The sequence below is a fragment of the Micropterus dolomieu genome, linkage group LG18 (assembly GCF_021292245.1).
Source record: "Micropterus dolomieu isolate WLL.071019.BEF.003 ecotype Adirondacks linkage group LG18, ASM2129224v1, whole genome shotgun sequence".
NCBI lineage: Eukaryota > Metazoa > Chordata > Actinopteri > Centrarchiformes > Centrarchidae > Micropterus > Micropterus dolomieu.
The window spans coordinates 10867721-10891346 of NC_060167.1; the positions used below are offsets into that span (position 1 = coordinate 10867721).

Consider the following 23626-nt stretch of genomic DNA (forward strand, 5'->3'; position numbering starts at 1 on the left):
CACATGGCTGCTCTTTAATTGCTTTTACAAAATTAACAAAATGTCAACAGGTAGAACTTAATTGATTCTACCGATGCGTTTGATGACAGAACACTCGTTAGTAGAAAGGCTGTAGCCGATGTAACGCTAGATAATGTCTCAATACATAATGTAAAGGCTTGATCTAACAACAAGGAACATAAGGCAAGTATTTGATAGGAGGAGATCGTTAAATTCAAGAAATAGCCTAGGCTACATGAAAAACATGATGACGGTAGCCCATTATTAGTATTTTTTATTTTGTACCGTTATTAGCCTATTAACTTTCCCGTGAAGAGTAGGCCTAGCTACGGGTTTCTGCCGGGGTCAGTGAGGGAGCACAGGAGGAGCCACCAGCGGTTTCATCTGCTCTTTGGACACTACAGTGCCTGTGTCTTCATATCACTGTAAATGCACTTATTTTCTTTTTGACAGCATCAGCGCTCCGCTGGATTCCGGATAGCCTATGCGGCGGTGACTGTGTCCGCTGTTTTAGTCCACTCTCTCTCTTTAATCTCCCCAGTTATGTGAATTTGGATTTCTTGACACCTCTGAGTCATCTGACTTGAGGTTCAATGACAGTTGTTTCTGCTTTCAGTGTAGGTTTCATTAAAAAAAAAAAAAAAAAACTGCCGCAAAACAGCGATTAAAAGCCGTTTAGCTCAGCGAAATGAGAAAAGTGGCATCGGTTGCTAGGTAACAGACATAAAGTTAGTTAGGATTTGCTTCTGTATTACCAAATTGAGAAAAATCCTATCTTAGATTCTTTCTATCTTAAGACTTAAGATAGGAACTTTCTGTAATATGGCCCCTGTCCCCCAATCATAAAGTGTAATGTCCTTGATTTCATCTCTCTTCCAGTAACTGAGGCCTAATATTTATCAAAAAACTCCGATTCTGTGTTTCATTCAGTTCTTTAATAATTTTGAGACAATTTTCCATTAAACAACAACAACAATTAAATGAAAGTCACAAATAATAAAATGACTTGTAACAGATGTGGATCATTCCATTTGGAAGATGCCATGTGCTGCAGAGATGTGTGTCTCCACTTTTATTGCCTGCTAAAAAGGCACAAGTAGGCTGCTTTGAGCAGGGAAATAACTTATCAACAGTCACACATTACATTGTCATATTTAAACCTTTACCACTGTTAAAATGGTAGATGGAAGAATTTAAGGAGTAAAGCATGAAGCAATTAAAACAAATATTTGGCCAGTATGATAACATGAACACAAATGTTGAGAAATAGCTAACATACAATCAACATGTTATGTTTTTGTTGCACAAAATCCCTTCCTAGAATTCGCAGAAGGCAAGAAGTCAATGGATTAACAGATGAGCATTTAGGATTTAGTGTTCATTGTGACAGATAATACCAGCATAATACATTAGGTGTGAGAATTGCAGGCTTGTGACAGAAAATTAAGTTTCTTTATTTACTGCTTGTATAATTAGCAATGTGGTGTATTTTCTAACAACACATAAAACTTACAATGCATATCATTAACATAAGAGATAACAAATGATGGCTTATTCAATAAGAATTACAGCTACAGATTGTTCATAAGGTAGATGAGTGGATTTGTATTATAAAAATATTTTTACAGCTTCTACTTTACAACATGTTCTATTTCCAATACTAAAAAGTTGTTGTCATAATAATGCATAACTTGTTATATTTAATGGCATACAGAGGAACTACTTCTATCTATAGATTTAAAGTTCAGTAAGGCATTGTAATATTTACAATAAGGATTAGTTGCCAGTTCTGAAATACAGTATGTTGTTTTGGTTGATTGATTGATTTTGGCACACATGCAGAAGTGTTTATGATACTAATAAGTTCAAAGCCTCAGCATGCAGAGGAAAGTTAAACAGAGAGATTGAGACAGATAAGACCAAAAAATGACCGTTTTAAAAAATCAAAATCAAAAATCACATCTTTCTATGTTTGAAACCTTTGAATCTTCGCCCACATTGTGCTATGAAGAACGAGGCATTCATCTTCACTCAGAAGCGGACACAGCCACTAGTTTCTTCTGGGCTTTCAAAGTCGATTCCTTCGCACAGGGACTCCTTCAAGAAAAAGAAAATGTCACTGATATTTGCAAATTATTGCCTTAAAGCAGCAAATCCTATTCGAGGAAACCAATAACCTCCCCGGGGGCCCAGGAGTCTTAAGTTCTTATTTGGAAAATTAGGTCATGTGAAGTGTGGCACAGGAGACGCTTCTTTAGCACATTCTCAAGAAGTGATTAATAATTTTTTATGACTTAAAATTAATTGAATTTCAATTTCTGTTACTTATTAATCACATTGTGACCTGGTGTCTGATTGGCTCCATAATAAAGTACATTAATACACAAACACCCTTAGATTTCCATAATTTTATACATGTCAAGTTGCTACATTATTTTTCCAATTTTGTAATATATCTAGGTTTCCAACAAATACCGCATCAAAGAGTTTAATTGAGGTCGATTTCATTGTTGCTACCATTTATTACACTACCAAGGAATCAGTGTCTAATAGTGCTGATAAGATGAAACAAAAACTGATAGCAGATTTTATTCTAAATAAAGTTCAAAGGCAATGGAAGGTTACAGAAACCCAAAGTTCACCACTGTGACATGGTTTACAATGACATGAGTTGAATTATGGGAAAGAAAATGAAGGGCTGGCTACATGTACCGAGTCTCCAAAATACTCACAGACAAATGCTTCCTATCCGAGGCTGTAAGACAGGTTTAGAGAAAGTGGGGTGAGAAAGAGAGAGATAGAAATGTGGAGAAGGACTGAAGCACTGTACCCACAAGCCAAGGCCAACAACTACAGAAAACGTACAATTATGAATATGCATTTTTAAATTATTACATTTTTGAACAGTTTGAAATCTATCATGTATGTATTATTTTAATTTTCTCAAATGGGATTTAGTCACTGTAGAATTATGAAAGGTATGTACAGCTAATAATGTCTACATTATCACTTGTAACAAAATATAGTACAAGATGATGTTTGTGTGTCTTTTGTATCCCATGAGGAGACTTCCACAGCAAAAAAAGTAGGCATGCTGTTCTGCATATTCAAGCCGGAGACATCCCAGTGGTGAAGCAGATGTCATGCAAGAAAACATTCCACTTTGGAAACAGACACAGGCACAACATTGAAAGAAGAGAGCAACCCAATCAAGATCCAAAACATGCCCTGAGAGAGAAAGATAGATAGAGAGATGGATTCCATGTAGGTCATTTTCAACACAGACACTAATCTTCGTGAGGATCCAAAACTGAGGCAAGGGAATGTCAAACACAGGTTTACGACTGTGGTGGGAGGTGACTGATTACAGTTGACGGTGACTGATTTAGAGGGGGAGCCTGTAACTCTGGCACTAACTTGGCTTTGCCGTCCCTCTGGCATCAGAGCTGATGGGGTGGGGGCGAGAGGTAGCCAGGGCTGGTTGCCCGCGCTGTAGAGCCTGGGACGCTTGACCTGGTCGTGACTGGCCAAAGGAGTGTAACTATTCCGCCGATGTATGAGAGCAGAATCCATCGAGATTTTACCCTGGTAGGAAATGAAATACCGCAAGTATTAAGGAAAAAGATCAGGGAACATACAAATCCCGGGAGGGGGGGTGGGGGGCCGACCAGACACAGCCAAGCAAACTAGCCATCCTCTCCACATGGATCCACAGCAACAGGTGCAACAACTGAAGCCGTTTACAGTGACAGAAACTGTTTCAACCAAGTCATTTCACAACACAATACAAAACATTCATGAACAGTAACATCCCTAACTGCACAGAAAAAGAAAGAAAAACACCTGCTTCAATCATGATGCTAAATGGAAAAGCTTTGTCTGTCATAGAGTATACATAATCTACATATCAGGATGCAACCAGAGCAATGGTAAGGATCAGCCAAGCAAAGTAGCATGATCAGCCATTGCATCCATCAACATAAAATATTGCCAAATTAAAAACTGCCTTAACATTCATTCACTCCTAGCTCAAGATCAATTATTTAAAGGTTAAAGATAAAGGGACACAGCAAAACAGAGATATAAGAAAGTGAGTTAAGAAAGCAAAGCTTCATACACAGGGGATGAAGTGTGATTGCATCGCAACTGGCAGACACAACAAACAAGCCTATGATTTTTTGACTTTGGATTAGATATAGAGATTTGCTAAGAAGTTCAGAATTATGGCTTTATGAGTTAACAATAAACACATTTTTTTTGCATAATCACATCCAAGGCTTTAATTCAGTGATGCTAAATGCACATTTATCAGCACATTTAGCAACAATGTGATTTTTCAGCTTGATTCATAGCCACTTACAAGAGGCCGATCTCGATGTGTGTTTACTGCCTCCACATTAAGATAAAACATCTCCACTTTACAACCTAGAAGATAAAAGATAGAATACATTCAAATGAAATGCATATTAGTCAGTCTCATGGTGTAAACAAAGAGTTTTGCCTAAAGTAAAGACCTACCATATGCAACAGGAGTTAGCTTGAGTACTGTGTGGAGTGGACATTTCATGTATGGTAGATCTTCTATGGGATGAAGAGAGCATACAAAATCTTATCATCTGCTGGTGTGATCTAGTATGTGCATATATGTGTGTGCACTTGTGTTTATCTGACCTGCACTCTTGTCCAGGAAGTAAGCTAGCAGACAGCGCATCACCGCCTGGTGGCAAATAACCAACACGTTGCCCTGTCTCTCTAACTCCATGATAACCGGCTCCAAACGTTGGACAAGGTCTTGGTACGACTGGAGAAAGCAAAGAGAAGGCAGAAGGCCATGTTTAAACATGTTATAAGGTAAGTAATTCATAAACTTTTAAAGTGTCTAACAGCAACTGTAAGAGCTGTGAATTAACAGTGAAGTTGATGATCTGATGGAATTAAATAGATCCACTATTTTAACATGACTAAAATGCTGACTTTCACAGCAGACATTTTGTCTTTGACTGTCATAATAAGAAAAGCACAGGTGTGACTATGTGTTCTGGTACTGGTACTAGAAATAGTATCCCAGTAAGTCATGACAGTGACCAGGGCCCTGAAACTGAAGCAGCTAAATGGTATTTAGTCAGCATTAATTTGATTAATTACACCTGTGTCGTTACTGTGGCATTTCAAAAAGCCCTACTAAAATGAAATCAGTGTATTGAAACAAAAGTAATTCTTCAAAGCTGTAGGATGAAAGGAGTGTGTCAGGTCACCTCGCCTCCTGGATAGCGATAGTGGTACTTGTCCTGGTCCCTCAAAGCAAACTCCTCTGGGTGTGTGTTCTGGATCATCTCATACGTCATCTCCTCACACACACCCTGGACAAGGACAACAGAGCATTTGTTTTAATGTCAAAGGCACAAGTAAAAAGGTGAATGAATGTCCTTTTGCTGCACTAAATTCTTACTTCACTGCCAAGAAAACATGACTGCTGGATTTAAATATACTCCACATAGAAGCTATATAAAGAAAGTTTCACAAGCAGTAAGACCAGCAAACATACTGATTACACTATTGATTACACATGTGATGTAATAATATTTATTTCTAGTATACTGTCTACATAGAGATTGACGCCCTGATGATGACCCTGTGAAGTTGAAATCAGTAGATGTGCTTTAACTAATATGCCTGACTAAATGATGACCATTAGTATAACTCTCCTTGCACTGTCTAAGATTTCCTAATGAATGTTTTCTTTTCTGTGACCAGTATCTTTCTGAAATGTTAGTTTTCTTTTTTGTTTTTCCTCATGATGTTGTTTGAAAAGGCACAAAAGGACTGACAAGCTTTGTGAATTTTTAGTTCTTACCTCTACAATGAAGTCATTTTACTTTTGTATTGCATTACTTACTTTTACCCTTCCCACCAATCTAGTGTCTCAGAAAAACATCTAAAATAAAGGTTTTGTCTAACTGAACTAGAGCTTCATGAATATGTAATGATTCTTCGAGGCAAATGACAGGGTACTGACAGCATCAATCTCATTGAGAATCTTCCACTGTTCATAAGGAACACCCAGCTCCTCCGATGTCTGGATGGTTCTTCTCAGCTGGCTCGTCCACACCTTCAAATCTGAAAGTTTGTGCTCTTCAATGAAATCTCGCAGGGCATGGGCAAACTGGGATGTGAGAAAGACAGAGAGAATTTCTTACGGTATTTTTGCTCCATTAGGTTCAGGGGATAGAGACAAGAAATGGGGAAATGAAAAAGATTAGATGTGATAAAGGTCATGACTCAGGTCATGACCTTAATATTACAGTATTGAAGTAGCCCTACCCCTTATCCCACTGAGCTGTCATGCTAAGAGAGGCTTGTAATTGGGTTTTCAGAAGACACTGGCTTTGCTGTTCATAAAATGAGAACCTGGGCAGTCGTACCTGTTTCCCTCGAGGAGAAAGTTCAGAGTCCCCGCCGATGCGGCCTTCAACGTTGTGGTTGCTCTCTCCGTGCCGACACAGGTAGATGGAGTGAGAGTGCACGTGGATGTTCATGAGATAGTAGACAATCTTACTCTGGATGTAGTCCTGCACACGGTTCACCAGAAAACGCCGGCCCACGTTCATCACCTTGATAAAAGACAGGTCCCTGCAGGTGGCAATTAATCATGTAGGTGAATCAAATGGTTGTTTACTGCCACCATCCAGTGTTCGTTTTCTGAACTGCAACTGTAATTCCACAAAATAATATACAAGATGTGAAATATTATATTACTTGGTTTAAAAAACATTCCAAAGTAAACTTTACAGGTACAATCACATAGCTTAATTATTAGTAGTAGTTAATTTTATTTAAACATCATAAAATAATGTCCTGTTTAAAAAACACCCATAAATAGAAGCAGAAGGATTTGATTAGTTCATACTTGTCGTAATCATCAGGATCTAATGGTTGGTAGGTAACCTTGTAGCACTCGATTCGTTTGAGGAAGTCATCCATTACTCTCTCTCTGTGTCTTTCAGGGTAGTCTGGACTGGACACTTTCACTTCCTGTTACAGGTATTCAGCACATTCAAACAATGTGACCAAGCACGGTAGTTCATATATATCACTGTAGATAATGTGAATATTAATAGATTACGAGTGTGACCCAGACAATAAGTCACAGTCAAACCCCCAAAGTCTTGTTGGTGACATGAGATCATACCAGAATATTAGCAGCAATGACCTCTGGGTCGTCACACACTGACTCCACAAAGAACACCTGTTGGAAAGAGGGCAGCTCAGAGGGTCAACATGTGCAAAAGCTCCTCGAAACTGTCCATTGAATCAACGCCACTATCAGCTAGTTTCCTTGCCAGAGATTAAAAGGTACCCTGTGGAGTTTTTTTTGTAAACAAAAAGAGTTATGTTTACATTCACTGTTTCTTACCTAAATGAACTGTGTGCATTCCTGACATCTAATCTTCAGTGTACTTCCTTCCTCATTAAACATTTGCAAAGTTAGTTTTTTGAATATGCAGAAACCTGCATTGCTAGCTGGTGGGAGTCTTTTCTGCATTTCCTGGAGTGTGACTAACTTTCTTGGTGCAATACTGGAAAAATCCGATAATCAGTGGTATTTCATGAATCTGGCAGCAGGAATGTGTATTGTGCATCCTCGAGCATGATCAGGCGATACAATCAAAACAGGTACCAACTTGTCAGAACATTGCTCCATAGTGCTAATAGTGTTAAAAAACTCTACTGGGTACTTCTAAGTGTGTTTCTAAATTAAAACTATTAAAAATAAAGTGATATTAATGAGTAAGTTTGCTGACTCACATTACTCATTTTCTACTTCTGTTACACTGCACTTCAGCAGGCCACAGATACACATGATGATGCGTTAAAAGGAGCTGGCTGGCTGACTCTGAATTTTTGAAGATGAAGGCCAATTTAATGTGCCATTATCTTGTAACCACATATCAGCAAAGGTTACGTTGTCTTGCTTCCAGTCCAGGAAACTGCTCCATGCACAGTTTGTATATTTAAATATCAAAGTCCATTTTCCACCAAAAGGGAAAAGATAAAAATAATTGCAAAATATAAATGAATAACTTACCTTAAACGCATTCTCCTTCACAAAAGCTAGAATGAGGTCTCGCCGTTCTCTTGTTGTGTTTGTTGCATCAAACACCTAATAAAAAGGAGCACAGGAGAAAAAATAAAGAAAATATTTCTCATGTATAACATGGGTGTTCTATGGTAAAATGTTTGTAGGACAGTTTGGGATAAAAGTTGTCAGATGCGTTTCTGTTCTGGATATTTTGAAGCTTTTGGAAAAGAGCCAGCACTGAGACACAGGCAGACAGAGAAACAGATGGACAGAATGGCAGCGAGAGGACTCACCGCAATCTGACCTCCCTCCTTCGTCAGGTACGCCTTCACATCCTGCAGAGCTACCAGAGCACACTGCCTGTGTGAGAAACATGGAAACAGTAGCCTCAGTATGCTCTCATTCACTAAAATCCACAATCACTGAAATTTACACTGCATGGTTGCATAAACTGCTAATCTAAAAAATATTCATGTCTTCTTTGTAGCTTTTGTTGGGTTAAAAGATTAGTTATCAGCAGCAATATATTTTTCCACAAACAATGTCTTGGTTAAATTACAGACAATAAAAATGATCCGATTGATTTAATGAAACTACACACACACACACACACACACACACACACACACACAGGGAAATACACTGATTTGTCTTCTTACCAACAGTTAGCTGAGAAGATCGATACCACTCTCATATATGTAGGATAAATATGAAGCTACAGCTCTAGGAGACAGTTATCTTAGCATAAATATTGGAAATGGGGAAACAGGTAGAATGACTCTAAGCTGAGGTGCTGACAGGTTTTGTTACCTTTGGACAGAGTCAGGCTAGCCGTGTTCCCTTGTCTCCAGTCTTTATGCCAAGCTAAGCTAATAGTCTTCTATTTAAAGCGTGCAAGCGTACAGTATTACCCAAAAAGTCCAACTTTTACTTTTAGTTAGTGGGATAATTTAGATATGGGACAATCCAGTGTCATCCAGCACCTGCCTTAAAAGGGATTTGGATGCGTGTGACTAATATGAATAGAAAGAAAGCAAAAAAATAAATAAATAAATCACACAATGTCAAACTATTCCTTTAACCCCACCTAGTTGATACTAATAGCAAAAAGAAATACTAAAAATTATTTACAGCTACTGTTTGACCCAGGCTGAGTACCCATGCAACACCAAGGAGAGCTTATGTCAGCTTCAGAGTGACAGCGGCAGCTTGTTTAATATCTAGGTCACAATTCAGCACTGGGATGCTGACAAGAGCCTGTCACATTTTCATGATAGCCACGAACCACAATCCCTGTTTCAATTGATTGCTACAACTGGATAAGAATGGAATGAGTTATATTCCTTATTTGTGTTTTTGCAGGAATCAGCAGTGAATACAAACAAATAACCACGTAGCGATACTTTGTCAAGTGGTGTGTCTGTGCATGCACAGAAAAAATCAGTGCAAGTTTAAGGTAGTATAAAAACTGTGCTGACCCCGGCTGAATGACAACTGTTAGAAAAACAGCTTAGTCACTGATGCAGCACTGGATGCTGCAGAATATCAAACAGATCCATTTGAACTGGGGGAAATGTTACACTCAAGACAGTGGAGATGCTACAGCTTCCCTTACTGTTAAGAGATAATATGTGAAAGCCCTCTATAATGACAGAACAAGGTGATGAGCACATTTTTAACAGTGGAACTTACTTTCTGATTTTCATGGCCTCCTCATTGTCATGGCGGAAGAAATCATAGGACTTATATGCTCTGACCGCCTCTCTGCGGTACACGCCCAAGTTAAACACTGCAAAATGAACAAATGACATCATGATCTGCTCTTTTGTGCTTCTTTGAAGTCACTGGTAAGGTAGTTTATGTAAACAATTAAGTTTAGTCTCCTATGCTGAGATACTCTGTAAATGTACAAGTCATGGGGGTGGGGGTCGTTGCTACACACAATACAAAGAATGTTTAGACCATCATAGTAAGTAAGTATCCATAAGTCATATAAATATACAGTTTCACCTGTAATCAACATGTTAGCAAACTTAATACCCTTTTTTATTCATTTATAACAAACAACAAATTCTCCTCCAAATAATAATAAGGTTGTTTGAATGACCTTTAGATAAAATGTGATTTAAAATATTGACTTAAGACCGCTACAGTCTGTAGACAACAATAAACTGTGTCAAATATAGCAAAGAAAGGTTTAAGACAAGATGGCTATATCTATTTTAATTTTGTTAGCTTTACAGTGGGGATAAATTTAAAGACACTCATAAGGAAAACTGATTTTTGTCACATGTCATGTACCTTTGGTTGGGACTCCAATCCAGTTTAGGTAACGTGTGAGTTTCTTTGACATGTAGGTCTTCCCTCTCGCAGGCAGGCCGATCATTACAATCATTGTTGGTGAATTTGTCATATAGGAAGCCCATGCTACACATGAGACATTTACATTAGTCAAGCACATTGATAGAAACCCGATAAAGCTTTATGGAAATCATGTCTGACCGTATAATGTACATTTGTCTAATGTACAAAAGTTAGACAAAACTGAAATAATAATTAAATACTATGGTTGCATTTGTATAAAACAAAATACTGCATACAGAGAAATTAAGTAAAACAGATGTAAATGTATTTTGTCTTGGAATGTTAAGCTGTATTTCAACATAACTACTGCATCAAACCAGCATTTTGTTTCTATCCTTGCAGGATTAAGACAATCTAATAAGTAGGCCATGTGTGTACTGGACAAAAATAAAATCCTCTTTAGACACAAATATCATCAGTGGACAGGGATTAAAGACAGGATGTGAAGAAATGAAATGGAGAAAGGTCCCGGGAGAGAAAGGCAGAACACCTTCTGTGGTTTCCACATTGCATAGCCTTTTCTTTTTTATCAACAGAGATCTCCCCCCCCTGCAGGTCCCAGAGAGGTTGGAGCTGCAGAGTCCCAGAGAGGAGATTTAACTTGTGAATTCAATCCAGGGTGGATAAAGCAGGGTCTTATATTATGTTAAGTGCACCTGTAGACTCTTAAAGCAGTCATGCAGAAGAACTTGCTCAGATCTAATTGTGGGAAACTTGGTTATTTACTTACAGCATTTCTTTTCATTCATTCTCAGGTCTGTTTTCTTGGCTTCTGCTGAGTTTGCAGAGCCATTGTCTACCTGAGTGCTAGACATGTTGAAGTCTTGTCAGAGTCAAAATCAGCTCTCTCTTTCTCAGATGGGCATCCTCCAAGCTGATCTGAAACAGATGAGTCAGGCATTTATGTAATGGAGCCTAGTATTACTTCCATGCATCTCTGAAAAAACAGAACGGAACATTTACATGGTTTTATGTATCCCTGGTAACAGAGACTGCATAACGGTATCCAAAGGCGCAAAATATGAAGAGAAAAGGCGCCACATCATCCGTTTAAGAGAAAAAATCAGCTTGGCTCAACACACTATATTTACAAAGCCGCATTCGAGCGATCAGGACAATGATTTCCTCTCTAAACGGGTGACTGAGTTCATGCGACACGAAATCTCACATAAAAATATAACATAATCCACACAGGGCGCGTTTGTAACAGCATTACGTCCATTTATTTTTCTACCTGGTCGATAAGCAAATGATGACTCCTGCCCGCCAAACACGCGGTTGCACACCGTCTGCACAGGGATCTCACGATCTGCTGGACCCAGGGTTTGCGCCCGCAGGAGCGGCTGGAGGAGCCGGTCTATTCGGCCTGTCCTTGGTGCTGAGGTGCCCCCTCGGCCGGCTGATGTCCTTCCAAGCTGGAGGTGTGCCTCTGCGTCATAGTCCCCCCCCCGCCCCCTGATACCGTAACGTTAATAATAGATCTACGACAGCATAGGTACGTCAACGCACAGCCCAGTATCACTAAGTCAGAACAAAACATAAGGGGATTTGCAGAGGATGACATGAAAGACAGTATGTAAAAAGACAAGCACGCAGATTTTATTCACCTCTATCAGACAGTTTCACAACAAACCAAACCCACTTTGCATAGTAATTTTATTCAACAATGGTCCTCAATACAAAAAAGACATAGTGGTCAAAGACTGGCAGGTACCATTACAAGTTTAAGCACTAAAACAGAATAAATAAAGCCGACTTATAATCACAATGTTCCTCCTTAAATAGTACAAAAGGTTGAAATGAAAGTTGAGTCCTATGACAATTAATTTAATACAGCCCATTTTGATTTACTGGCTTTAGATAGCACTTATCTTGTTTTACAGTTAGTTTCACTAGTATACTGATGAGAAACATCAGTGAATAAGACTAAAACTACCTGCATTATTATCTGCATTTAACACATCTGTACAACACACATTTGGAAATCTGGATGCCACAGAATCCTGAAATAATCTCAGACCTGAACTCACCGCTATATTTAACCACATACTGAACATATGAGGGTCAAAGGTTAGGCACCGGGTTAGTAGCGTGGGTGACGGGAACAGTGTGTTTCCACACAAAATGAGCCGCCTGTAATGGTGTGCGAGCGATGGTCAGGGCATCTTAGGCTTGTGAATGATGAAACTCAAGAGACAGAAGTTTCAGTTGGAAGGCACAGACAATCACTGAACTGTCAAGTAGGTTTGCACTTTTTTCTGTAGATGAGAGACTCTCTGCAGCTGACAAGGGAGGTTTCTGGTCTCCAGGATCTGGCTGTTAGTGGTTTTCTGTTTTCAGACTAAGGCTTGATTTTCCACAGCTGGAAATTAAGCAGAAGAGATAAATAAAACTTTCGTTCGAGAAAAAAACAAAAAAAACAAAAAAAAAAAGGGTTGCTGTCATTTGTCAAGAGATCTTACAGAACACCACAAACACAATCACAGGTCAGAGTGCAGCATCACCCACAGTGGTTCAAACAACTTGGGAAGCGAGTTTTGATATTAATACCAGTTTCATGTCTGTGCTTTAAATATAGAGCTAAAGCAAGGAGGCGATGAGCTCAGCTTAGCTTGTCATAAAGACTCTTCAAAGTTCTAAATTACACCTACCCACAGCTCTGAAGATCACTGATTAACATGATACTAGGGCTGGGCAATAAAACAATAATGATAATTATCGCAATATAATTTTTCTCAATAATAATATAACAAATGTTCAATATATCGTCAATAAATGTTTGATTTAATTCATTTGAATCACACACAATCAGAAAACAATTAGCACTTACTTTTTCAATTAGGTTATTTATTTTGTTGAGGAAAAGAGACTGAAAAAAAGATTTCCTAATCATAATTGTTGAAAAAGATTTTATCAGAATCGTTTTGAATATTGTACCTTAGATTTGTGAAGTGACCCACTTGTTTGGCATCAAATGTTTGTCATGTTCTGACCATAAAGACACCACAATTAACCATCTGGTTTCTTCTACTTTCACTCAGGAACAAAAATAAGACTTTAAACTTGACAGAAATTATGATTTGACATTTATCGTAATAATTATCGATATCGAATGATATGTAATGGTTTTATCACGATAACATTTTTGGCCATATCACCCAGGCCTACATGACATATCTCTTTTGTTTAATCTATACACAGAAAACTGTATAAACTACAATTTGTGGTTAATTTGTGAGCATTAGAGAAGCTGGTAGGTATATTTTTGAACTTTGGAGGCAGCCAGGCTAGAAGCTTTGCCCTGCTTCCAGTCTTTATGCTAAGCTAATAGCCTCCCGGCTCCGGCTACATCTCACATAGATGAGAGTGGTATACAGTAAATCTTTTAATTAAGCTCTCTCCAAGAAAGCAAATAAACACATTTCTCAAAATGTTAAACCATTTCTTTAGGCATTTCCCACCTTTATTGAGGGCCCTTTGACACTTGTCAGTGACTGTATTTGTAATTAAAGTCACTGCCTGCTAACCACTTGAAAGCATTTTAGATTATCTTCTTCAGTCGCATGCATGATGCAAGCTTATCTGCCAGACGGCCACGATCAAAGCAAGAAGTTTTCTCTAAGATATCCCTGTAGGCTACTAACAACCCCAACACCTGGAGTGTAAAGTGAAAAAAAAAAAAAGAAGGTACAAAGTGAAGAAACTGAAGCCAAGATAACATGAGCACCAAAAACTCTAAATCTTACATTTTCCAAAAGGCAACTGATTCATGTTTGTTTTCTCCTCTAAAAGTTGAGGAGTGCCCCCCCCCACTTTCATCTATTCTGTCCTGTCTTTTTGCACCGTTCTCACAGAAACCAAGGAGCCGTAATTTTAACATTTAGCAGAAAGACTCACTCTGATGTTGAAGCCGAACAGGTCGCTGACCACAGCAGACACAGCAGACAGGATGACCACCCTGGTGATGTTGTAGATCAGAGGGTTCACGGTCAGACCCAGCAGTCTGAATGGAATATCCAGCTCCTGGGGCAGGCAAGAGGGAATACAATGTTATTTGAACAACATAGGTAGCCATTAGAACGAAGAAAAAATATCTTATAGTGATTATTTTGACAGATTTTTGTGGGAATGGTTATTATAATTTTCACTGGAAAATATAGAAAAATGATGATGTGATTTTTACTGGGGTCTCTGGAAAATAGGATTTGTCGGCATCTCTGTAGCACCACAATGCTTCATTTTTAATAGTATGTAGTGACACATTTTACCTTTATCAAAGCACTGCAGCTCCTGCAATTTGGATACACGTGGCCATATTTTGATAGTATTTCGATTAATTGTTCTGCCCTAGCACCCATACCTTGAGGCAAGGACAAGGTCAAAGCCAGAATGTATTGTGGATGAAAGGCCATTGGCTAAAATAGCTTCACTGGGCCTTCATTCTAAATAAAACAATTAAATTACAATGCAATAAAATTACAAGATTATAAAATAATTTTACATATCTCAGTACATAGTTATTAGGGATGTCTTGAGCCATTCATGTATAGGAGATTAAATTGAACATTTACGAGTGTACTGTGTAATCCAAAGTAAAGTAACTGCAATAATTCAGCAACGGTGTAACGTTGTGGTAAATTAAAACCAGACAATTTTGTATTCAACAGGAGGCTGGAAAACAAAGGAGGTCCATTTTGCTTACCTTGATCAGTTTTGTAGCTAGTTTTAAAACGTTGTTTACTATATTGAGTTCTTCTTTTTTATTGGGCTTTTTCTCCATCTTGAGATACAAATTGATCTGCAACCAAGACCAATTTTACATACTGTCAAATGTACAATAAAGACACAGAAAAAAACCATGTATTAAATGATACTAACTGGGAATCAGCTAACAGTGTTGCCGGTAGTGCTGAAACAACTCAGAAATAACCTGCAACTCCATGTGTTTTCTAGGCACAGGTTCTTACCTGCTCAGTGAGCAGCGCTGAGGAATTGCTGTATTTGCAGTTGGTCTCTGAGCCCAGTGTGGCCAGCCGTAACAGGAAGAGGATGAGGGAGGAGGCCCACACCATCATCTCCCAGTTTGTCAGAGAATCCATGAAAGCCTTGTGGTTGTGTAGAAGCTGAGGAAGGCCAAAAGCAACAACAAAAGCAACAGTATTTATACTCTATGTTTAAATTAATTAATTAATTTAATTAAGATTATGGCTTGTCTTCAGTCCATGGTTGATGATTCCATTTGTGGCTGTCTTCCCGTTATCTAATATTTATAGAAGACATTCACACTATAAGAACGTTATTAAATTTGCATTCTCTAAACAGATCACATTTGTTCCAGCGGATTTTGACTGACCTGGGCACAAATGATGAATGAAATGGACAGCGCTAAGAGGAAGATAGTGGAGACAATGACGTCGACGGAGCGCTGCGGCCCTCGTCTCTGCAATGAACAAGCGAGTCACCAATGCACCATTATAAGTAAAAGTCTATCACAATGTACATTAATAAAAAGAAAACTGGAGCAAGACAATACAAACCCTGAGAAAAGAGCGTAGTGACAACCACATCTTTATGTTCTGGACTTTCTTCAGTCTGAAATGAGGGATCTCAGATTTCTTGGCCTTGCGAGCTGAGGTGAGGTGGCTGAAGTACTTGGCAAATAAGAGTCTCTGTTGGGGGAGAGAACCCAAAAATAAAAACCATACACTGGTACAGAAGCAAATCACTTAACAGAATATACAAGTCCTGCAAAGACTCAAGTGTGTTATTCTGTTTCAGGGTGTTGTCAGTAGATACCACTAGAGGGAAGACCAGCTAACATGTATGAATAAACAAACTGATGAGTTGTGTAATAATAAAAATGATCAATGATTCATATTTTTGAATCCTAGGCTACTTCGCTCCATTTTCACTGCCTCAGACTGTTGTTATTTTGTTGCTGATGCAATTTTCAGAATGCATTGTTTGAGAATTGCCAGTATTTTCAAATATTTTCAAGACAGGGCAATATCTTTACATGGATGGATATAAAAGATTGTCAGTGTTCTAGAGAAACGATAACCATGTTGAGTGGACATTCACAGTCTTAAAAAAAAACCTACTGATAATGCACACATTAAAAAGATATTTTTAAATGATTATGCCACTCTTATTTCTTACTTCATTCATTCAAGTTGGAAGTGTAATGATGATTATGAGGCAAGAGGCAAACTTATAAGGAGCATGTTTTTTCCCAAGATTTCTAGGAAGCAAAATGGATGCTTACCTGACTCTGGAGGGTGTAAATCAAGATGAATCTAACAGTATGTATCATGCCTGTGTCTTTAGATTTGACTGAGTTATGACTCTTAGATGATGGAAAGGATTTGGTTTAAGCTGTTTTAATGTACAGCAGTATAATGATAGGAAAGTAAAAACTCAGATTATTTTTGTAACTACTAAGTTACCGATGGCATAGCAGAAAAGACATAACTGGAGATGCAAGAGAATGCTTTAAACTAGACAAAATCGCCACTCACCTGTTTATACGTTCTCTCAGCCACACACATCATGAAGAAGACCAGTCCTATGAGGCAGACTCTTTGCAACGTTGTGATCAAGAAGAAGGTGTAGGCCTGGGCATCAGGCGGCCCCACCGCCATTTCTACCACCTCCATCAGGGACAGGGAGCTGAGGCTTGACATGTCCAGATGCTGAGCCAAGCGGAAGGCGAAGGGAAGCAGGGCCAGGGTGGCAGTCATCAGCCCACCAAGGACAAGGTAACCCATACCCTGCTCTACTAACTTCACCTGTGAATGAGAAACACGAGAGGGAGACAGGAAGACATCTATTAGGATGATAAAAGCTTCAGGAACTCAGACGGTCTGCTCAATCAGACAACATCATTGTGTGAAGAAGAAGAAGATATACTTTATAATGCCCGCAAGGGTAAATTCAATGTTTTTTCACTCTGTTATTATTGTTAGTATTATACACACAGGTCCGAAACACACACACACACACACACGCGCGCACAAACAGGACCCAAAGCAACAACACATGGAGAGATGTCAGAGTGAGGGGGCTGCCACTCAGTGCGGCTCCCCGAGCAGTTAGGGGTTCAGGGGCTTGCTCAAGGCCACCTTAAACAAACACAGCCTGTGTATATTTGTTCTAATGTCTACGAGTGATTATGTTTGACAACTAAATGTTCAACAGAGTGAGAATGTCACATTTTGTTTTTTGTGCCACTTTATCTCATGACTAAAGATGGCTCTACTAATAATTATATTTCCTGATTCATTTAAAAGCAGCATTGCAGTGCAACCAACGTGGCTGTGGTAGACAAACTGGAAAACACAGAAGATGGTAAATACTGGACTTTAAAAAAGGCACACAGTGGAAGAATTTGTTTACGGCCTTATGTCCCATCCAGGACAAAGGGGATTAAGTAAGCAAGTAAGTAAGTGAGTGAGGACACTCAGTCCAGTTGTTTGGTTTTAAACATCTGTATCATGCTGCACAAGAGGTTTAGGGTTTACAACTCAGAATTCAGTAACAGTATTAATACAAACATAAAGAGAATATCCCACGACCCTGTATGCAGGATAAGCGGTTGACGATGGATGGATGGATGGATGGATGGATGGATGGATGGATAAAGAGAATATTGTGTACCCGTGTTAAGATGATCCCACTGATCTCCAATACTGACATGTCTGCTTTCTTACAATCGCCCTGCTCCCATATTATGGCACTGACACGATCCTTGGATGGGTGACATGCCTGCAGCCAAGACAGCTGGCTCTGAAATGAAACACAATAAATAACATTCAGTTTAAGCATGGTTTCCAATGTGTAAAAAGCAATGGGTTTCAGCCAAATTCAGATTGTTGAAGATGGTTATGGACATAGTACAAACATAGCATTTACTGAAGATGTCATTAAAAAGTCATTTGGAGAAGAGGTTTGGAAGAACAGTAATCCCTTCATGAGCCTCTTCTATAATACGGTTAGCAATCACTGATTCATGTGCTTTAAGATCCACAGAGAACTACAATATATGGAGCCAAGCTGTAATGATAAACATTACGTGCAAGTGACATCATGGTTTTAAAACTAAGTAGACACAAAGTAGAGAATTAATTAGAGAAAATTAATTAGGGAAAATCCCATGGTGGACTATGGGATTTTCTCTAATTAATTTTAACTATGGGAATTTATCAATTAAATATTACTTCAACAGCATTGGTCATAACACCATCCCGTTAGGAATGTTTGACATTCATGAATGAAATGTACCAACACACTGACTCAGGAAATGTTTTAAGACTAGATAAGACAAAACCAGACCACAGAAGAGTATTGAAGATTTATTTTGGCGCTCTTACTCCAGGGATTCCCTGCTGTAGGCTCTCATCATCACTGCTCAGAATGGTGGTTTGCGGAAGCGCCATGCCGGCGTTGTACCTCCCATTCCCCTCACTGTCGCTGCTCCCGCTGGAGGCGGAGTCAGGCCCTTGGAGAAGCTCCTCCCACATTGTGTCATCAGTGTCAGAGGCAGGACGAGAGCCTACACTTGGCCTGAGGCGCTCCACCTCTTGAGGCTTCACCTTGATGGAAGCCCCACTCTCTTCCTGTTTTAAGTATATAAAGATTTGTCTCACTCGTACTGAACTAATTAGAAACACACAAAACTTATGTAAAGAATATATCTAACTCACTCACTATATTTAAGCTCTATAGCAACAGAAAGCTTGTTGTATATAAAAAGATGCATCTTGCACATGTAACTCCAGTTTCATGACCACACAGTGTAACAATAATATTTACCTGAGGTCTTAATGTGGGTTTGGGGTTAGACTTTAGACTTCTCTTCCTTAAAGAAGACATTGCCGTAGATGTCGGCAAAGTCATAGCAGGGTGTCTCTTATCATGAAGTACTGGATGAATTACTTCCACTGGTTGTACCCCCTCCTCTTCCTCACTGGAGAGCTCGTCGGATGCCCCAAATCCTGACTGTCTTTTGTTCTGTGAGGGAATATCAAGGCATCTGTACATCTTAAAAATGTCTTTCTAAAACATACATGAATTTAACAAATGCTAAAGACTGCACTCTTAAAATGTAATATAAAACACCCACACATTTGGATTTTTACCTACTCATGTTTGATACATTTTTCAAATTACTAATCATTCTTAATGGCATAGTTTATGATAAAAATAAATTAGATACCATAATTTTTAAATCTTTCTAAAAGGAGAGTAATCAAAACAAAATTTCCACAGGCCAGGAGAGCTAGACTTAGTTACACTTGAGTGCATTTCCGGGTGCACCAAAAACCAGCTGAATGTATATTTTGTCCAAACCTGCAGTTAGAGTGGAATTAAAAACCTTAAGGCTAGAGCAGCTTTGAATACAAACCTGTGCTACAGGAAATGAACAAAATCACTATCTGACAATCTAATGAACTCCAATGCAGTAGCCTTAGAGAAAATACAACATTAATGAAGGTTCAAGTATTTATTATGAGCTCTAGTCACAGTCAAGGAGGGTCAGTGATTACATTAAAGATACACCTTTTAATTTACCTTTATCATACTGGTGCCATAGATCTGCTGAATTGACACTGATTTAGGTTAGAATTAATCTGCCTTTCTACAGATATTGAGGCAGCAAACAACAAAAAACCCCCCCCCAGAAATAACAGATCAGTTACACATTGATCTAATTATTAAAAAAAATAATGTTTTGTAATTCTGAAAATGACTTTTTACTGCTGCTATAAGTTAGTCCTTTCTTTGCATCATTCCACAGTGCTGAGACTGACTACTGAGATGAGTGACTATACCCTCCTTTCTTCGTTGCTGTATAATCGCTGGCTTTCTTCAAACTGCCAGGGTCCCTGCTGTTCTGTGTCCCCGCTGTCATTCTTTCCTTCTGTTTTTTTCAGCCCTCTGCCCTTCCTTGGCCTGAAGGAGAAAAAAAAATAATAGTCAAGAGATTGTAGATACAACAAGCATTACAAAATTAACTCAAAACACTTGAGTGAAAGGATTACTGAGAGTATCAGAGTAGCTTTAGAATAACTCGATTTAGTTTGACTTTGGGTGTATTTGTGTGCGTAATGCTGGAGTTTATGCATGTGCCAGGAGGTGAGAGGGTGTTGGTAAAGGCAAATGAGTGTGCAGTGCAACAATGTGAAAACCACCTCCTTCTGCGCGCAGGGCTAGTGGTGCAGCTGGCAGCTGGACTGCCCGAGGGCCACCTGCTGGACTCGGTCGACACAATCTGGCAGTGCACGGTACCCAGCAGCAGCATCAGACACATGGGTCCAAACACCTCGCTGGCACTCGCCCCAGGGACCTCCAAGTACAGCACCACTGCTGCCACTGAAGGGAGCAAAACATTTGGCAACAGCAAACAAAACGGTCTCTTTAGGGAGCCATTATAAGAGAGTTCATGCTTACTAATGAGGTCTTTCTGTGTGGCTCAGGTATGAGGGGTTACACGTTTTTTGTTGCACATAACTGAATTTAAATTGTGACAAATGGAGAAACTGAAGTACATACTGAGTACATACCAAAAACCATGTACTGTATTTATTTCCTTTGACGACTGAGTGTGTCATTGTGTTCCGGCTTAGCAAAGAAAAATCCAAAAACCCTTCAGCACCCGCTTGACGGAATTTTTTACTGTAGCTGCAGTAATGTTTTACATAAAGAACACCACTCAAAATGTCACTGTTGCTAAAAACGTCTTTTAAACAGGAGCCACGGTGTATAAAGAAGACAGATTGTCTTTCTACTTTTTATAAGTTAGTTTTATAACCATGATGCCACTTGCATGTCATGTTTATTATTATAGCTTGGCTCCATGTATTGTACTTCTCTGTGGATCTTAAAGCACATGAATCAGTGATTGTTAACTGTATTATAGAAGGGATTACTATTCTTCCAAACCTCTTCTCCAAATGACTTTTTAATGAAATCTTCAGTAAAAGACAAGACTAAGCAGAATTGGAATCTTTTGTGAATATGAATAATAGCAAGACAAAACAGTAGGAGTCAGTTTAAACTGTGTAGTCTGTAACTTCTTTTGTTACCACGGTCATTTTCAAATTGTGGGGAGTTTTCCGAGAAACTCGCTGCCCCAGTATGAATAGAAGTTACATTAGAAATGGTGAGCAAACCTTGCATGAAGTACAGCACGAGGATACATGAGGAGATGGACTTGGAGGTCACCTGGATCCACCACTGGAAGAAGAAGGGGAACAGCAGCACTCTGACCAGACCTTTCCGAGTTAGAGCTGTCCAGGGACTTTGTGGTTTGGCTTTGCTGAATGTTGATCCTGAGGTGAGGAATCAGAAAATCTCTTATAAAGCTTCAATGAAACTATAATACATACATACAAACAGTGAAACAAGCAGAACACAGGCAGAAAGCACATAGACTGGTGTGGTATGTTCTGGCAGGGGAGGCATAACAGGTAGAGAACTGCTCTTCATAGACCCTCACCTCTTACTAAGTCAACATCGATGAGGTCTGATTTGATGTGACCCATCTTCTTTGGTTTACTGTCCAAACCCTAAATGAACGGCAAGTGGTATTTTCACCTCAGTGGTAATGCACAACATAAATACACAAACACTGTTTTATAGATATTTGAAAGTTTCTTACATTTAGATCCGCTTGCTCCAGAGATTTCTCCCAAACTTGTTGATCGTAGGCCCCGATCTATAGCGACAACAAAGACTTTTATAATCTAAATAACAATATATAATTATTAATAATACACTCAGGATTTGCACCCCTTAGTCATAAAGTTTGTCCATATTAGAAGAACAAAATTTGCTTTTATGAATCCCCCCTTAAAAGGAAATTAACTCCATCTATTATTTTTATGTTTTCTGACACGCACACAGGCCGAAATACATACATGCGCACACACACACGCTGTAAGGAAGAGATGTTAAAGTGATGGCACTGTCACATAGTCAGTTACTGCTATTTACTGCACAAAGGTTTTTCCCAGTTAAAATGAAAGAAAAGTGTCACTGTTTAAAATTGCATGTTTGGGCTCAGGTTTCTGATACATTACTCAAATCAAAGAGAGCCTTAAAGCAGAAGGCATTTTCCTTTTTTTTTTTCTTTTTCTTTTTTTACCAGTTTCTGTAGAGAAAGAGGGAAAAGAGAGGCAGAGCAGACCACAGTGTCTTAATAAATACATTAAGGAATATATGGTTGTCAGACAGCGCATGAATAGTCGCATACATATATTATGATGGATATGAAACAGAAATTTTAGAATAGATCAACATAAACAATTGTAAATAAAATCAGGTAAATGATGGGAATTTCAAGTTCAGTAGTAGATAACATTAGCTTTAGCTTTTCAGACATATCACTGTCTTATCAGTGGCAGGAGATCTAACCTGCTGAACAGGTCACACCTTAATAGTTTCTACCACCTTTGTTTGGACTGAAAACACAGTCATACAAAACCCGGTCAAGGTAAACATGGTGAAAAACTTAAAAGGTTCCATGTATCAACTAAAAAGTAGGTTCATGTTGATCAATGAGCAGCGTCTCTGTCAGTAAACCACATAACCTAATAAAATAAATTAATACTTAAGGTAATTTCATGATTATCTATACAGTGAGGAAAATAAGTATTTGAACACCCTGCTATTTTGCAAGTTCTCCCACTTAGAAATCATGGAGGGGTCTGAAATTGTCATCGTAGGTGCATGTCCACTGTGAGAGACATAATCTAAAAAAAAATATCCAGAAATCACAATGTATGATTTTTTAACTATTTATTTGTATGATACAGCTGCAAATAAGTATTTGAACACCTGCTATTTTGCAAGTTCTCCCACTTAGAAATCATGGAGGGGTCTGAAATTGTCATCGTAGGTGCATGTCCACTGTGAGAGACATAATCTAAAAAAAAATATCCAGAAATCACAATGTATGATTTTTTAACTATTTATTTGTATGATACAGCTGCAAATAAGTATTTGAACACCTGTCTATCAGCTAGAATTCTGACTCTCAAAGACCTGTTAGTCTGCCTTCAAAATGTCCACCTCCACTCCATTTATTATCCTAAATTAGATGCACCTGTTTGAGGTCGTTAGCTGCATAAAGACACCTGTCCACCCCATACAATCAGTAAGAATCCAACTACTAACATGGCC

At 38.7% G+C, this 23626-nt stretch overlaps 2 protein-coding genes across 8 annotated transcripts in view; both read right to left on the reverse strand.

The window, feature by feature from the left end:
• Window positions 1–920: 920 nt before the first annotated feature.
• pfkfb2b (6-phosphofructo-2-kinase/fructose-2,6-biphosphatase 2b) lies at window positions 921–11857 on the reverse strand. Of its 6 annotated transcripts, none has more exons than XR_006829023.1 (17): window positions 11679–11857; window positions 11175–11323; window positions 10382–10507; window positions 9773–9869; window positions 8374–8440; window positions 8087–8161; window positions 7190–7246; window positions 6908–7032; window positions 6423–6630; window positions 6017–6163; window positions 5256–5360; window positions 4672–4801; window positions 4519–4581; window positions 4361–4425; window positions 3418–3585; window positions 1980–2097; window positions 921–1082 (listed from the first exon to the last, which is right to left on the reverse strand). XR_006829023.1 is itself a non-coding variant. In XM_046075405.1 (17 exons), exons 2-17 carry the CDS (start codon window positions 11257–11259, stop codon window positions 2028–2030), a joined length of 1611 nt encoding a protein of 536 aa, XP_045931361.1. In that variant the 5' UTR covers window positions 11260–11323; window positions 11679–11857; the 3' UTR covers window positions 921–2027. The 6 variants fall into 6 exon arrangements, 4 of the variants coding, with proteins under 4 accessions (XP_045931361.1, XP_045931359.1, XP_045931360.1 ...); XM_046075405.1 differs by adding an exon at window positions 2733–2755 and having other exon boundaries at window positions 921–2097; XR_006829024.1 differs by lacking the exon at window positions 3418–3585 and having other exon boundaries at window positions 11679–11856.
• Window positions 11858–12021: 164 nt separating this feature from the next.
• phtf1 (putative homeodomain transcription factor 1) overlaps window positions 12022–23626 on the reverse strand; it is a 13520-nt gene continuing 1915 nt past the window's right edge. For both annotated transcript variants that reach the window (XM_046075400.1, XM_046075399.1), the window contains exons 3-17: window positions 22104–22160; window positions 21942–22011; window positions 21616–21774; window positions 20635–20815; window positions 20275–20395; window positions 19256–19453; window positions 18814–19059; window positions 18101–18229; window positions 16963–17232; window positions 15982–16113; window positions 15798–15884; window positions 15412–15567; window positions 15147–15242; window positions 14342–14467; window positions 12022–12806 (exon numbers count right to left, since the gene is read on the reverse strand). In XM_046075400.1, coding sequence (XP_045931356.1) covers window positions 12786–12806; window positions 14342–14467; window positions 15147–15242; window positions 15412–15567; window positions 15798–15884; window positions 15982–16113; window positions 16963–17232; window positions 18101–18229; window positions 18814–19059; window positions 19256–19453; window positions 20275–20395; window positions 20635–20815; window positions 21616–21774; window positions 21942–22011; window positions 22104–22160 — 2049 coding nt within the window. In that variant the 3' untranslated portion in view covers window positions 12022–12785. The remainder of the gene's footprint in view (window positions 12807–14341; window positions 14468–15146; window positions 15243–15411; window positions 15568–15797; window positions 15885–15981; window positions 16114–16962; window positions 17233–18100; window positions 18230–18813; window positions 19060–19255; window positions 19454–20274; window positions 20396–20634; window positions 20816–21615; window positions 21775–21941; window positions 22012–22103; window positions 22161–23626) is intronic.